At 43.8% G+C, this 15,169-nt stretch overlaps 1 protein-coding gene across 2 annotated transcripts in view; it reads right to left on the reverse strand.

Annotated features, from left to right (window-relative positions):
• TMEM206 (transmembrane protein 206) overlaps positions 1–15,169 on the reverse strand; it is a 33,290-nt gene that overhangs the window by 17,180 nt on the left and 941 nt on the right. For both annotated transcript variants that reach the window (XM_006771276.2, XM_015568832.1), the window contains exon 2: positions 11,896–11,992. In XM_006771276.2, the coding sequence (XP_006771339.1) occupies positions 11,896–11,992 (97 nt within the window). The remainder of the gene's footprint in view (positions 1–11,895; positions 11,993–15,169) is intronic.

The following is a 15,169-nucleotide window of genomic DNA, read 5'->3' on the forward strand; positions in this document are numbered from 1 at the left end:
AGGGAAAGAAATGGACCTCTCCCCCACATGTTCTTGAAATTGGGAAGGAATTTGCTTTAATTTTTTTAATGCCCTTGACCGAAATCGAACCCAGGACCCTTCAGTTGGCAGGCTGGTGCTCTATCCACTGAGCCAAACCAGCGAGGACAGGAGGTGGTGCCTGCAGGAGGCACTCAATGGATAACTCTCTCTCATCGTTGATGTTTCTGTCTCTCTCTCCCTCTCCGTTCCTCTCTGAAATCAATTATAAGAATCTAAGGCACAAAAAGGTCATATGACAATTGCATCACTTGGATTCGCTTCTTTTGGACAAATTACTCTCGTGGAAACACTGGCCAAGAGTCTCCTCTGTTTCACTGATAGAAGCCAAGTTTAGCTTCTTTGTAGGCTTTTCCTTGATCCACCAATTCGCATGTAATGTAAGTAAAACCTGTAACTCCTTATCATCCATATGTGCTACAGGTGTCACTCAATTCTGAACTACACACTACTGCATTTTTACCATTAAAAAAAAGATGCTGGACATTTGACAAAATGTTCTATGCACTCTGCAGTCTGAAAAGCAAACCCTGGCTTTTTTGTGGCAAGCTGGATGAATGTATTTTTTTTAAATATATTTTATTGATTTTACAGAGAGGAAGGGAGAGGGATAGAGTTAGAAACATCGATGAGAGAGAAACATCGATCAGCTGCCTCCTGCACACTCCATACTGGGGTTGTGCCTGCAACCAAGGTACATGCCCTTGACTGGAATCGAACCTGGGACCTTTCAGTCCGCAGACTGACTCTCTATCCACTGAGCCAAACCGGTTAGGGCTAGATGAATGTATTTTAAAAGTAAATATCCTGTCCTCGCTGGTTTGGCTCAGTGGATAGAGCACCAGCCTGCCAACTGAAGGGTCCTGGGTTCGATTCGGGTCAAGGACATTAAAAAAATTAAAGCAAATTCCTTCCCAACTGCAAGATGATGGCAGAGTGGGTGGAAGTTACACTCCCCTCCTCCCAGGACCATGTCAGAGTCACGACTCAAGTACTGAAAAATCCACCTCAATAACTATCTGAAGATGCTGAGCAGAAGCCTCATAACTGAGGGTGCACAGAGGAACCCGCATCAGACCGGCAGGAAAGGCAGGCACACAAAGGGCTGGCCCAGCACCCACATGCTGCGATTGAGAATCCAAAGGAAGTCCCTATGGAGGAGCCAGGACCTCAGCCCCATGCCAGGATCCTTAGCCAGAGCACTAACGCCAGGAAAAAGCCCACAAAATACCTGGCTATGGAAATCAGCAGGGGTTCTGTCTGCCCTGGTGAGAGGGCACTGCTCTCCTAGGGGCCATGGCACTCACCCGGGACTCTGCAGGGGGATGGCAGCTGGAGTGGACCAGACTGAGTGGAGTGGCTGCGGGTAGAAGATGTGAGTGACAACAGTAAGTGTCCCTGTGCTAGGTGCCACCCAGGGACGCCATCTTGGCTGAATGGAGCATTCCCCTCCATTCATCTGCCTGGGGAGTGGCAAAGAGCCCCTGCCAGCCGAGTCCTGGAAGCCCCACCCTGCCAGGATTGCACCTGGTGGTGCGGTCTGTCTCTGCCTCCAGCCTGAACCGGTGGTGCAGACTTTACTGAGGAGCTCCGGAGGAAGCTCGGGCAAACTGGAGAAGTGCCAGAGGCACACAGGGAGGGAGAGAGTTGTGCAGCTACTGGGCAAAGCCATTTCCCCTTCACACGCCTGATCAGTGTCACTGTCGCTGTGTGAAGCCTTCTCTCTTCATGGTCAAAGCCTGGTCTGTTTTAGCCTGGTGAAATCTGCAGGTCCCACCCGCCTCAAAGGTCCACAGGTCCCAGGTGGGTGGCAGCCAGCACTGGTGAACCCTGCACTTCTGCAGAGTGGCCTCAGACCCACACTGGCATTGAGTTTGACTCTCTATCAACTTGGTGAACATCACTCCCCACTACCTAGTGACTCACTGAGAACCTATCTCGTGCAACTCAAACACCACAAGAGGCTCTTCTGGTCACTGAGCCGAGCAGGCAGCCAGCAGGCGGAGACAGATTCCGGGGGGCTTGGGGCCTTTTACTGATCTGTCCCTGGCCTCGGTGCTGGCAGAAGCCAGTCTTGGTACACAGCTTGGACCCTTCATGCACTTCGGCAGAAGCAGCCACAAATTGCAGATCACCTGGTAGATCCAGACAGGTAGGGTCAGTTACAGGCATCTGACACTGACCAGCACCAGGGTCCCTCCCAAGAGGCTCCAGAACTAACAACTGGTGGCAGGCTTGGACCCCATCAGAGCACGATCCAATCAGCTCCACAGCAGCACACCCAGAGGGAGATCTCGGCAGACACCTCACCCTACTGGAGAGAATTCTGCTTAATGGGGTCAGCCCTTGCACAGCAGCTCGTACACTGTGATTGTAGTCAATCCTCACAGTCAGTTGCCCTGAAGGTCAACTGTACACACAGATGACTCAACAGCAATCAAGACTCAACAGGAAGGGTCACCTAACCCACATGGGGGACATTCCTGAAGCACCAAAAACAGGTGATTAGGGAGACCGTGCCGTTGAGCCCACAGGCCACCTTACCAAGTCTGAAAGGCACAGCAGATCTCCATAATATACAGAAACAAATACTGAGAGGCAGCCAAAATGGGAGATAACAATAAACGCACCCCAAATAAAAGAACAGGAGAAATCTCAAGGAAAAAAATGAAAAGGAGACAGACAATACGTCAAACACAGAGTTCAAAACTTAGTGGAAGAATGGATGCATTCAGTGAGAACTTAAACACAGAGACAGTAAGCATAAAAAGGGCACAGAAAACATAAAAAAGAAGCAGTCAAAAATGAATACACTAGAATAGTGGTTCTCGACCTGTGGGTCACGACCCCTTTGGCAGTCAAACGACCTTTTCACAGGGGTCGCCTAAGACCTTCCTGCATATCAGATATTTACATTATGATTCATATCAGTAGCAACATTACAGTTATGAAGTAGCAACAAAAATAATTTTATGGTTGGGTCACAACATGAGGAACTGTATCTAAAGAGCCAGAAGGCTGAGAACAACTGCACTAGGACTATATAGCAGATTAGATGAAATAGGATCAAATTAGTGATTTGGAAGACAAGGTAGCAGAAAGCATCTAATCAGAGCAAGGGGCAATTTTTTTTTTTTAATAATGAAAAATGAGGATAGTTTAAGGGACCTCTGGGACAACATAAACATAACAACTTCCATATCATAGAAGTACCAGAAGGAGAAGAAACTGTAAAGAAATGGGAAAAAATATTTTATTCCAAGGGAAGCAACAACAAAAAGCTGGAGTAGCAATATTTACATCAGACAAAACAGACTTTAAAACCAAGGCTGAGAGACAAAGAATGGCATCACATAATGATAAAGGGAGCAATCCATCAAGAGAATATAACCCTCGTAAACATTTATGCACCCAACATAGGAGCACCTAATATATAAAGCAAATATTGATGGACTTAAAGGGAGAGAAAGACACAGTAGGAAACTTTAACACCCTATTAACATCAATGGATAGATCTTCCAGAGAGAAAATCAACAAGGAAACAGTGGGCTTGAATGACACATAAGACCAGATGGCTTAATTGATACTTTCACAGCATTTCACCCCAGAGCAGCAGGATATACATTCTTTTCAAGGGCAGCCCTAGCTGGTTTGCACAAGTACATTTCCAGGATAGACCACATGTTAGGACACAAAATAAGTCAAAATAAATATAAGAAGACTGAAATCATACCAAGCTTCTTCTCTGACCATAATGGTATGGATCTAGAAATCAATTACAAGAAGAAAACTGAAAAACACACAAACACACGGAGGTTAAATAACATGTTACTAAACAATGAATGGCTTATTAATGAGATCAAGGAAGAAATCAAGATACCCTGAGACAAATAAAAATGAAAATACAACCCAAAAACTATAGGACACAGTGACAGAGTCCTAAGAGGGAAATTCATAGCAATACAGGCCTACCTCAAGTAACAAGAAAAATCTCTTATAAACAATATAACCTTACACCTAAAGAAACTACAAAAAAAAGAAAACACAAAGCCCACGTCGAGTAGAAGAAAATAATTAGGATCAAAGGGGAAATAAACAAGATAGAATCTAATTAAAAAAAAAGGAGCGGATTCTTTGAAAAGAAAAACAAGATTGATAAACCTTTACTCAGACTCATTAAGAAAAAGAGAGGACCCAAATAAAACCAGAATGAAAGAGGAAAAGTAACAACTGATACAAGAGAAATACAAAGAATTTTAAGAAAATACTAATTGCCAACAAACTGTTTAATATGGAAAAACTGGATAAATTTCTAGAAATGCACAATCTTCCAAGACTGAATCAAGAAGAAACTGGAAATCTGAACACATTAACTATAACTCATGAAATTGAAGCAGTAATAAAAAAAAAGAGCGAGAGAAAGAAAAAAAAACCTCCGAACAAACAAAAGTCCTGGACTGGATGTCTTAACAGGTAAATTTTAACAAACATTCAAAAAATACTTAACACCTATCCTTCTCAAACTACTTCAAAAAATTCAAGAGGAGGGAAGACTCCCAAGCTCATTTTATGAGACCAGCATTATCCTGATTCCAAAACCAGATAAAAACACTACAAAGAAAGAAAATTATCGGCCAGTATCCCTGATGAACATAGATGCAACAATCCTCAACAAAATATTAGCAAACAGCCCTAGCTGGTTTGGCTCCGCGGATAGAGCATAGGCCTGTGGACTGAAGGGTCCCAGGTTTGATTCCGGTCCAGGGCACATGTCCGGGTTTCGGGCTTGATCCATGCAGGAGGCAGCTGATCAATGATTCTCTCTCATTGTTGATGTTTCTATCTCCCTCTCCCTCTCCTTTCCTTTCTGAAATCAATAAAAATATATTTTTTAAAAATATTAGCAAACATAATTCAGCAATACATTATAAAGTTCATATACCATGGACAAATGGGATTTATTTGGGGGATGCAAAGGATGATTAAATATTCATAAATCAATTAATGTGATACATTACACCAATAAAATGAAAGATAAAAATTATATGATCATATCAATAGATGCAGAAAAAGCATTTGACAATCCAGCACCCATTTAGGATAAAAACTCTCAGCAAAGTGGGAACAGAGGGAACATATCTCAACATAATAAAGGCCATATATGACAAACCCACAGCTGATATCATATTCAAAGGGGAAAAACTAAAAGTGTTTTCCTTAAGATCAGGAACAAGACAGGGATGTGCACTTTCACCACTCCTATTGAACATAGCACTGGAAGTCCTAACCACAGCAATCAGACAAGAAGAAGAAATAATAGGTATACAAATTAGAAAGAGGTAAAACTGTCATTATTTGTAGACGACATGGCACTGTATATAGAAAACCCTAAATGTTCCAACAAAAACAACTAGAACTAATAAATGAATTCAGTAAAATAGCATGATACTAAATATTCAGAAATGGGTTGCATTTCATGCACCAATAATGAACTAACAGAAACTAAGAAAACAGTCATCACATTTACATTAAAAAAATACTTAGGGATAAATTTAATCAAGGAGGTAAAAGCCTTATACTCAGAAAATTATAAGAAATCGAAGGAGAAAAAAAAAGAAATCGAAGGAGATAATAATAAATGGAAGCTGATAACAAGCTTATGGTTATGAAGAATTAAAATGTCCATACTACCCAAAGCAATTTATAGATTCAATGCAATTCCTATCAAAATACTCATGGCATTTTTCACAGAAGTAGAACAAATAACCCAAAAATGTGTGTGGAAACACAAAAGACTCAGAATAGCAATTTGAAAAAAACAACAATGAAGTAGAAGGTATCACACTACCTGATATCAAACTATACTACAAGACTATAATAATTAAAAACAGCATGGTACTGGCATAAAAACAGACACATAGATCAATGGGACAGAACAGAGAACCCAGAGATAAACCCCTATATGGTTCATTAATCTTTGACAAAGGAAGAGATAACATGCAATGGAGTAAAGACAGTCTATTCAATAAATGGCACTGGGAAAATTGAACAGATACATGCAAAAAAATGAAACTAGACCGCCTTTTTACATCATATACAAGAATAAACTCAAAATGGTTTAAAGATGAAACCATAAAACTCCTAATGGAAAACTTAGGCAATAAAATCTCGGACATTACTCTTAGCAATATTTTTTTCTGATATATCTCGGGCAAGGAAAGCAAAGGAAATAATAAACAAATGGGGTTACATCAAACTAAAAAGTTTTTGCACAGCAAGGGAAACCAATAAAATGAAAAGACAACCTACTAATTGGGAGAACATATTTGCCAATATTATATCCAATAAGCGGTTAATAGCCAAAATTAATAAAGAACTCAGACAACTCAACACCAAAAAAACAAACAACCCAATTAAAAAGTGGGTAGAGGACCTGAAAATACACTTCTCTAAAGAGAACATACAGATCGCCAATAGACATCTGAAAAGATGCTCAACATCACCAATCATCTGAGAAATGGAAATTAAAACCACAATAAGATGCCACTAACACCTGTGAGAAAAGCTATCATTAATAAATCAACAAACACGTGTTGGGGAGGATCTTGAGAAAAGGGAGACCCAGTGCACTGCTGAGGGGAATGCAGATTGGTGCAACCACTATAGAAAACAGTGTGAAGGTTCCTCAAAAACATTCAAAATGGACCCGCCTTATGATCCAGTGTTTCCACCTCTGGGTATATATCTGAAGTCACCGAAAACACTAACTCAAAAGAACATATGCACCCCTATGTTCACTGCAGCATTATTTCCATAGCCAAGAATGCGAAGCAACCCAAGTGCCCATCAGGAAACCAATGGATAAAAAGCAGTGGTACAAGGGAATACAGTAAACCCCCAATTTAATGGACTTTGGATTTAAAGGACAAAATGTCCAGTCTATATGTCATCTGTGAAAATTAACACCCTGTTACTTTTAAAATGCTTTTAACCAAGATGTGTTTGTAATTAAACTTACAGGGTATATTTTGTTGTTATTGTTAACAAACTTTAGCAAATTGCCATATGTTGGAAAAAAACACTGTAGTAATTTCGCTAACATAAATAAATATTACATATCTACAACTATACATATTTAAATCCACTTATAAACAATGTTCGGGGAATGATTAGCACATGACCACACCGCATCTCGCACAGTAACTATAACTAGTTCTGCTGCTGCATGACGTGACAATCTGCAGCAGTTTTAATGCGTGCCCGGTTATTCCCAGGTGCACTAAGCCACGCCCCAGTTGTCTGCATTTGTTTACTCTTGGTGACCAGTGAATGCATGTGTTTACTAGACCTATTCAGTATAAATTTAAAATTACAGTAATACATACAGAAAAACTTTTCTGTGAAATTTAACTTTTCATACATACTTACTTTTAATTACACAAACATGTCTACATAAGTAAAAGGAGGTAAAATAATTCGTCAATTGTTTAACATATGCATTGGGAAACCTACTTTATTATATAACGGACTTCAGGCTTCAATGGACACTCCCTCACCCAAACTAGTCCTTTCTATCAAGGTTTTACTGTATTACTTGGCCATAAAAAAGAATGAACTCTTACCATCTGCAACAGCATGAATGGACCTAGAGCAGCCGTGGGCAAACTACGGCCAGCGGGCCGCATCCGGCCCTTTTGAAATGAATAAAACTAAAAACAAAAAAGACCGTACCCTTTTATGTAATGATGTTTACTTTGAATGTATATTAGTTCACACAAATACTCCATCCATGCTTTTGTTCCGGCTCTCCGGTCCTGTTTAAGAACCCATTGTGGCCCTCGAGTCAAAAAGTTTGCCCACCCCTGCCTAGGTCTTAGAGGGTATTATGCTAAGTGAAATAAGCCAGAGAAAGACAAATAGCATAGGTGGAATCTAATGAACAAAATAAACTAACAAAACTGAAACACTTATAGATACAGAGAACAAACTCACGGAGGCCGGAGGGGATGGGCGTTGGACGGCCAGGATGCAATAAGGCGATGGGATTAAGAAGTGCTAACTGCTAGTTACAAAATAGGCATGGGGGTGTACAGTACAGCACAGGGAATATGGTTATTAATACTGTAGTAACTAACTATGCTGTGAGGCAGGCACTTGAGTTATACGGAACACTTTGCAACCTATATGAATGTCTATCTGCTGTATGCCTAAAACTAACACAAAATAGTTTTGAATGCAAACTGTAATGGAAAAATAATTTTTTAAATTATATTTCCTTTATATGAATATAAACTTGAGGTAGTAGCATGACAAAAATAATGCACAAATGTTCTTGAAAGAAAGGTAACCTTTGAGTTTTGTAAAATCTACAACACAACTGCTTCAAAAACCCACACTTCCCAGACAGTAAGTCCGGCCACTAAGGGGATCTGTGACCAGCAATTCACTTTCTGAAAACAAGCTGGGTTTTCTGCTCAGAGGAAGGAGAACGGGGTGGCTACCTTGCAGAAAGCACTGGGCAAAGGTGCATTCTGAGTGCAAAGAAGGAGTGAACGTTTTTGTCTCTTCTTCTCTTGAGTGACTGTTTTTGGTTTTGGTTTTTTAAGATATATTTACATACCATAACATTACCCTTTTAAAATGAATATATTTCATAGTTCTTAGTATATTCACAAGGTGTGCAACCATCACCACTATCTAATTACAGAACATTTTCATAACCCAAAAAACAGCTCCATATTCTTTAGTAGTCCTTCCTCCTCTTCCTTAGTCCCTGCTAACCAATAATCTACTTTCTGTCTATGGAATTGCCTATTCTGGACAATTCACGTAAAGAGAATCATTCGATATGTGGCCTTTGGGTCTGACTTCTTTCATTTAATGTTTTCAAGACTCATCCATGTCATAGCATAATCAATTCTTCATTCCTTTTTATTGCCAAGTAACATCCCACTATATTAACATACTATTTATTCATTCATCGGATGGTGGACACCTGGGTTGTTTCCATCTTTTGGCTATTATGATTAATGCTGCTATGAACATTCTTATACAAGCTTTCGTGTGGATGCAAGTCTTCCTTTCTCTTGGCTATATACCAGGATTGGCATTGCTGGGTCACAGGATAACTCTGTATTTAACCTCTTGAGGAACTGCCAGGCTGTTTTCCACAGCAACTGCACCATTTTACATTCCCATCAGCAATGTACAGGGGTTCTCGTTTCCTGATACCCTCACCAAAACTGGTTATGGTTCGTCTTATTGATTGTAGCCATCTTAGTAGGTTGAAGTGGTATCTCCTTGTGGTTTAAATTTGCATTTCCCTGATGATTAATGGTGTTGAGCATCTTCTCATGTGCTTATTATCAATCATTTGTATATCTACAGAAAAAAACTTCATCTTTCAAAGTCTGCCCTCCCTCCTTCTTCCTGCATCTGTCCTTTCCTAATTGGAGACAAGAGGACACTGCAGGGTACAGAAGGCAGAAGAATGGCCCATCAAGGATTCCTAAGTCCTAACTCTTGGAACCTGTAAATGTGTCCAGTAATACGCCAAAGAGAAATTAAGGCAGAAAGATGGGATTAAAATTGCTCACCGTGTACCTTAAAACAGGGATATCATCTTGGAATATCTGGGTAGACCCAATGTAATCACAAGGGCTCTTTAAATGTGGACGAGGGAGGCAGAAGTCAGTGGCAGAATGACAATGTGTGAAAAATACTCCATCCGCCACTGCTGGTTTGAAGACGAAAGAAGGGCCACAAGCCCAGTAATTGGGGCAGCCTCTATCGCTGGAAAGTCCACTAGAACAGATGTCCCCTGGAGCCTCCAGGAAGGAACGCAGGTCTGCCAACACCTCCACTGTAGCCCAGGGAGACCCATTTGGGACTTCTGACCTCCAGAACTGCAAGGTACTTGTGTTGTTGTAAACCCCTAAGTTTGTGGTAATTTGTTACAGAAACATAGACACTAACATTCAAGGCTTTTAAACTGTTCTCCCCTGGCAATGCCTAGAGCAGTGATGGCGAACCTTTTGAGCTCGGCGTGTCAGCATTTTGAAAAACCCTAACTTAACTCTGGTGCCGTGTCACATATAGAAATTTTTTGATCTTTGCAACCATAGTAAAACAAAGATTTATATTTTTGATATTCATTTTATATATTTAAATGCCATTTAACAAAGAAAAATCAACCAAAAAAATGAGTTCGCGTGTCACCTCTGACACGCATGTCATAGGTTCACCATCGCTGGCCTAGAGTCAGAGTGGGGGCAGTCATGCGACTACCTACCTTTTATATATTGGCCTTTAGTAAAAAGATGCTTTAAATATTTTTTTAAACCACTGGTGCAGCAGAAAGAGTTTGAGGTCAGAAAGAACTTGACCCAGTCTGCTTGTTTACCAGCCACGTGATCGCCCCACACTATTTAACCTTGGGGCAATGGCTATGACAGTGCCTGGCCCACAGGTCGCAATCAGTAAACATCAGCTGCCCTTCCAGCCTCCTTCCTTCTCCAAAGTCTTCTCTAAGGATTAGACACAACCGCAGAATTTCCTGTCCCGTTCTCCTCCCCAACAAATACTGGAACGAAGAGGAGCAGAATCCCACCTCCCCCCACCCACCCAAGAAGCTAGAGTCTGACTGAGCCTTCATTCACTTATTCTTCTATTCAACAAATCTTTATTGCATGGCCAGGGCTAAAGAAGTGAGCAAAACAGACTGGTCTCCACCATCAAAGAGCTTACATTCCAGTAAAATAGACAGATATTAATCAGTCAGGCAAACAAACACACCACCCTATCAGCAACAGCTACAAGGGCGAGGTGCACAGGCTACACAGTGACAGTGTGGGAGGGTGGGAGGTGATCTAGTTGGGAGGTCACGGAAGGCTTTGTAGAAAAAAAAATGAGTGAGCTGAAGAATGATTAGGCATCCACTAGGTGATGGAAGGAAGAGAACTCCAGGAAGAGGAATTCCCTCCGATGGCGGGAGGGAATGAGCGCAAGATAAAAGAAGGCAGGCCCAGCTAAGAGGCAGAGCAAATGGTGAAGAAGGGAAGGAAGGAAGGAAAAAAGAATGACTCCCAGGGTTAACTGGGTGGGCAGTGGTGCCCTCCCTCCTCTCTAAAAAAAATCTCGGAAAACAGGAAACACTGGAAGAGGGTCAAGTGGGGAGATCAGGAGGGCGAATCTGGATGTGTGGAGTTCAGGGTACCTCTGGAACAGCGAAGCAGAGCTATCACCTGGGCATTTGGATATACAGGGTAAATATGTCCAGAGTTTATCAGTCACCGCTGGGCGAGAGATGTGAGCATGGCAGGTACATGTGAGCAAGCAGTGGGTGAAGCAGGGGAGGAAGAGGTGGTCAACGGTGTCAGAGGTTCCTGCAAGGCTCCATAAGAGGCCCCCTGACTGACAGGACCCTGCTCGCCCAGCTGGGCAACTATCCTGGAGAGGTCTGATATCGGAGAGGTGGTGCCTATTAGATATTCTTCCAGAGGCTCTGGGAAGTGACCCAGATATTAGGGGCTCAGCTGCTACCTGCTTCTTAGGGGAAAACAGAAGAGCAGACACCCAAAGTCCTTGCTATTGTATCCAAAGACCTGGCCGCAGGAACTGGCTCACACGCGGGTACAGAAAAGGGTAGATACGGGCCTAGGCACAGCCTCTGTCCCAGGCTGGTTAAATATGCACAGCTTTAAAACTAGGGCACCACCTGAGATCTGACACCAAGGCGCAAGCAGGGGCTCCTCCTCTGCCACGGTACCCACAGGCGAGGTGCCTGGCCCAGGCTTCCCGCTGCAGCAGCAGCACCCACCATTTTCCCACCCTTCACCCCAGACCGAACCCACTTACCTGGTAAGATTCCTGAACCCTGGACTCTGACTGCCTCCTTTTCCTGCTCGTCTGCCCGCTCTGAGTTCTCAACCACCTGATCCAACTCCTCACTCAGCTAAAGGAAGACAAAGGGGACAAACAGGTCAGCCACATCCGCCTTGCTTTTCCAGACTAGGCTAGGAAAGCAGAAGCTGCTTCTCACTTAATCATCTCACACACACACACACACAAAATCCCATAGTGTAGGGTGTCCTACCAATTCTGAAGCTCAGAAAACTCAAGTAACTTCCTGTATATTCATTTCCTAGAGGTGCCATGACAAGCACCACAAACGGGGTGGCTTAAAACAAGACATGTATTCCAGCAGGGCTGCTCCTTCCGAGGGCTGTGAGGGGACGTTCCCTGCCTCTCATGGTGGTCAGCATCCTCGGTGTTCCTTGGTTGTAGCTGCACCCACCTCCAATCTGTGCCCCCATCGTCACATGGAGTCTCTGTATAAGGACACCCTTCATACTGGATGTGGGCTCACCCTACTCCAGTATGACCTCATCTTAACTAATTACATCTGCAATGACCCTATTGCCTAATAAGGCCACATTCTAAGGTACTGGGGGTTAGGACTTCAACACATTTGGGGGGAGGGGGACACATCACTTCCCGTGGCCATAGATGTACCAGTCAAATCCAAGTTGGCCTAGTTCCAAAGCCCATGATCTTAACCACTTCCCAGAGGAGAAGGAAATGCAGCCTGGAGCCTGCTGAGCAAGAGGGAACAGGGAAGGGGTGTCAGAGCTCTCCAGGCTCTGGCCGATGTTCACTGATGCAGGCAGCACAGGGCAGAACCAAGTGGGAAGGGCCAGTCCATTTCGGGGGCAGATACTCCTTAGCTGCCAGTAAGCAGGCAACCTCAACCTCACTCCATCAGTGTTCTCACCTGTCAAATGGGGGAAATGATGCCCTGAGGAGACTGGCAGAAAGGATGCAACAACAATTACCAACAAGTCTCTGCAGCATTGAGGAGGAGAGGGGTAGGAGAGCTCAAGACCAGAGAGAGAGGAGGAGCTATCACTGCATTGGGATGAGAGGAGGGGAGAGCTATTCCTAATATTTTCTTACATCCACATTGTAAATGTCTAGGGTCTCAAGATATTTTTCATTAAAAATTTATCTCCAGCCTGGCTGGTGGGGCTTAGTGGTTGAGCATCAACCAAGAGGTTTGACTGGGTTGTGGGCTCAATTCCCAGTAGGGGGTGTGCAGGTGTTTCTCTCTCATCAATTCTTCTATCCCTCTCCCTCTCTCTCTAAAAAAAAATCAGTAAGAACATATTTAAAAAATTCATCTCCAAGAGACATGAGTTAAATAAAGCCCTATGCATCTATTATTCTTGCAGGTCCTTCTCCATGCCTCCACCCCTGTCTCTTAGGTAAAACTCCCAGCTTTAAAGCCTTCCAGTCCCAAAAGAAAAGAAAAGGTGGGAGAGGGCTGGGAGGCCAAAGAAGTCACCATGAGCCAGCACAGATCAGGAGGTCCCAGGAGCCTTCACTGGCCAAAGGGAAGAGAGGACGACAGTCCCAGGAAGGCCCGAATTCTCTACTCCAAGCATCAGTGCAGCCTAAGCCAGGTGGCAACACCCGCCTCACCCAATTCCCCTCTGATTACCGGCAGCTATGTTGAGCCCACCTCCTGGCCTGCCCCAGCTGAATTCTCAGCACGCCCCATCCCCTAAAGCCAAAATCTCCACTCAGCAAAGAAACCTAACTCAAAGCTTGGTCCACTCTCAGGATGATCCAGGAAAGAAAGCTGCAGGCCCCTCTCTGGGTGGCAGCTTTCTTTTGAAGGCGAGAGATAGGGATTGCAGAACAGGCCCCTCAAGAAAGGGGAGGCGTCCTTGCAGTGCCTTGCACCGTGAAGGTACCCCCAGATACCAATTGATTCAGCCTCTGGCCTTGCCCTGCAAGCAGGAGAACTGCCTAAATTTTAATCAACATTTTAGGTGATTAGTGAGGAGACAGATACTGCAGGCTGCCTGTGGTCGGTGAGGGACATGATCCTGTAAACAGGGACACCTACGCTCCCTAGAAGCAGGAGCCACACAGACGCCGTTAACAGGAGCTATTATTTCATCCACCTGCCAGGCTCTGAGCTAAGCACTTCCCACAACCCAACTCACCTAACCCGCAAAACCCCAGGAGACAGGGCCTACCGTTACCTTCATTTTGCAGATAAAGAAACTGAGGCTGAGAGAAGTTAAATGACTTGATAAAAGTCAAACAGCAAGAGCTAGAGCCCGGATAGAAACGGAGTTTTTCACTTCAAAGTCCTAGTATTTATCCACTATGGTTTCCTCCCTAGAACCCTGAAAACTTTCCGTCAGGGAGAGACACAACTCACTCCCCAGGATTCTCCCACTGTCCAGGACGTGAAATCTAGGGGCCAGAGAATCCACATCGCTGGTTAAAAGCCCAGAGGGCTCCGTTTGGGTAAAAGAAAGAGGTGGGATAAAGATGATGGTAGGAGAAATATAAAAAGTTGTCCCAAAGTCACATTCCAGCCCAATTCCTACACTACAAAATGGCCAGCCAGTCTCAGGCAACTGTCACCTGACTGCTATTCAGCTGCCTCTTCTACTATGGAGCTAAGCCACCTGTTTTGTATACTCCACACTGTCACTGACAAATGGAGACATGGACATCATACTGATCAGCACAGCAGCAAGTTTACCTGAAAAGGACAGGCTAGACTGGTATGGGAAGTCAGTCTCCAAAGACCGAGTGGGATTTGAGACTCTCCCCTTGAATAATTGGGGGCTTTTAATCAATGGAGCTGGAGAAGGGGTTAAAGGAGAAATGGTGTGAGCACAGGCATAGAGGCCAGAAAGCAGAAGCACATTTTTAAACAGTGAGCTTCCAAGTGCAGCCAGAACCTGGGTGGGTGGGGAGATGAAGGCAATGGGAGATACAGCCGCTGAGCTGTGCAGGCCTTTTAAAGCTCGCTGAGAAGTTTGGGCTGTTCTGATAGACCAAGGGCAACATCAGGTGTATGGAAAAAAGGAATGCTCTGGGGTCAAGGCAGGGCCTCAAAGCGAATCTGCACACTCACACGGCGTGGGGAGACCAAAGGGGGAGGTGAAACACAGGATCACACTCAGGTGGTTAGAGCGGACACAGGGACACAAGCACGAGGACTGGGAATGCGGCACGGCCTGAACTTGGCAAGGGGGGTTCGGGGGGCACACAGGGAAAAAGATGACCGAGGTTTGGGGCCTGCGAGGAAGAGGAGGAAGAGGAGGAG

This window comes from Myotis davidii, unplaced genomic scaffold (assembly GCF_000327345.1).
Source record: "Myotis davidii unplaced genomic scaffold, ASM32734v1 scaffold1525, whole genome shotgun sequence".
NCBI classification, from domain to species: Eukaryota; Metazoa; Chordata; class Mammalia; order Chiroptera; family Vespertilionidae; genus Myotis; species Myotis davidii.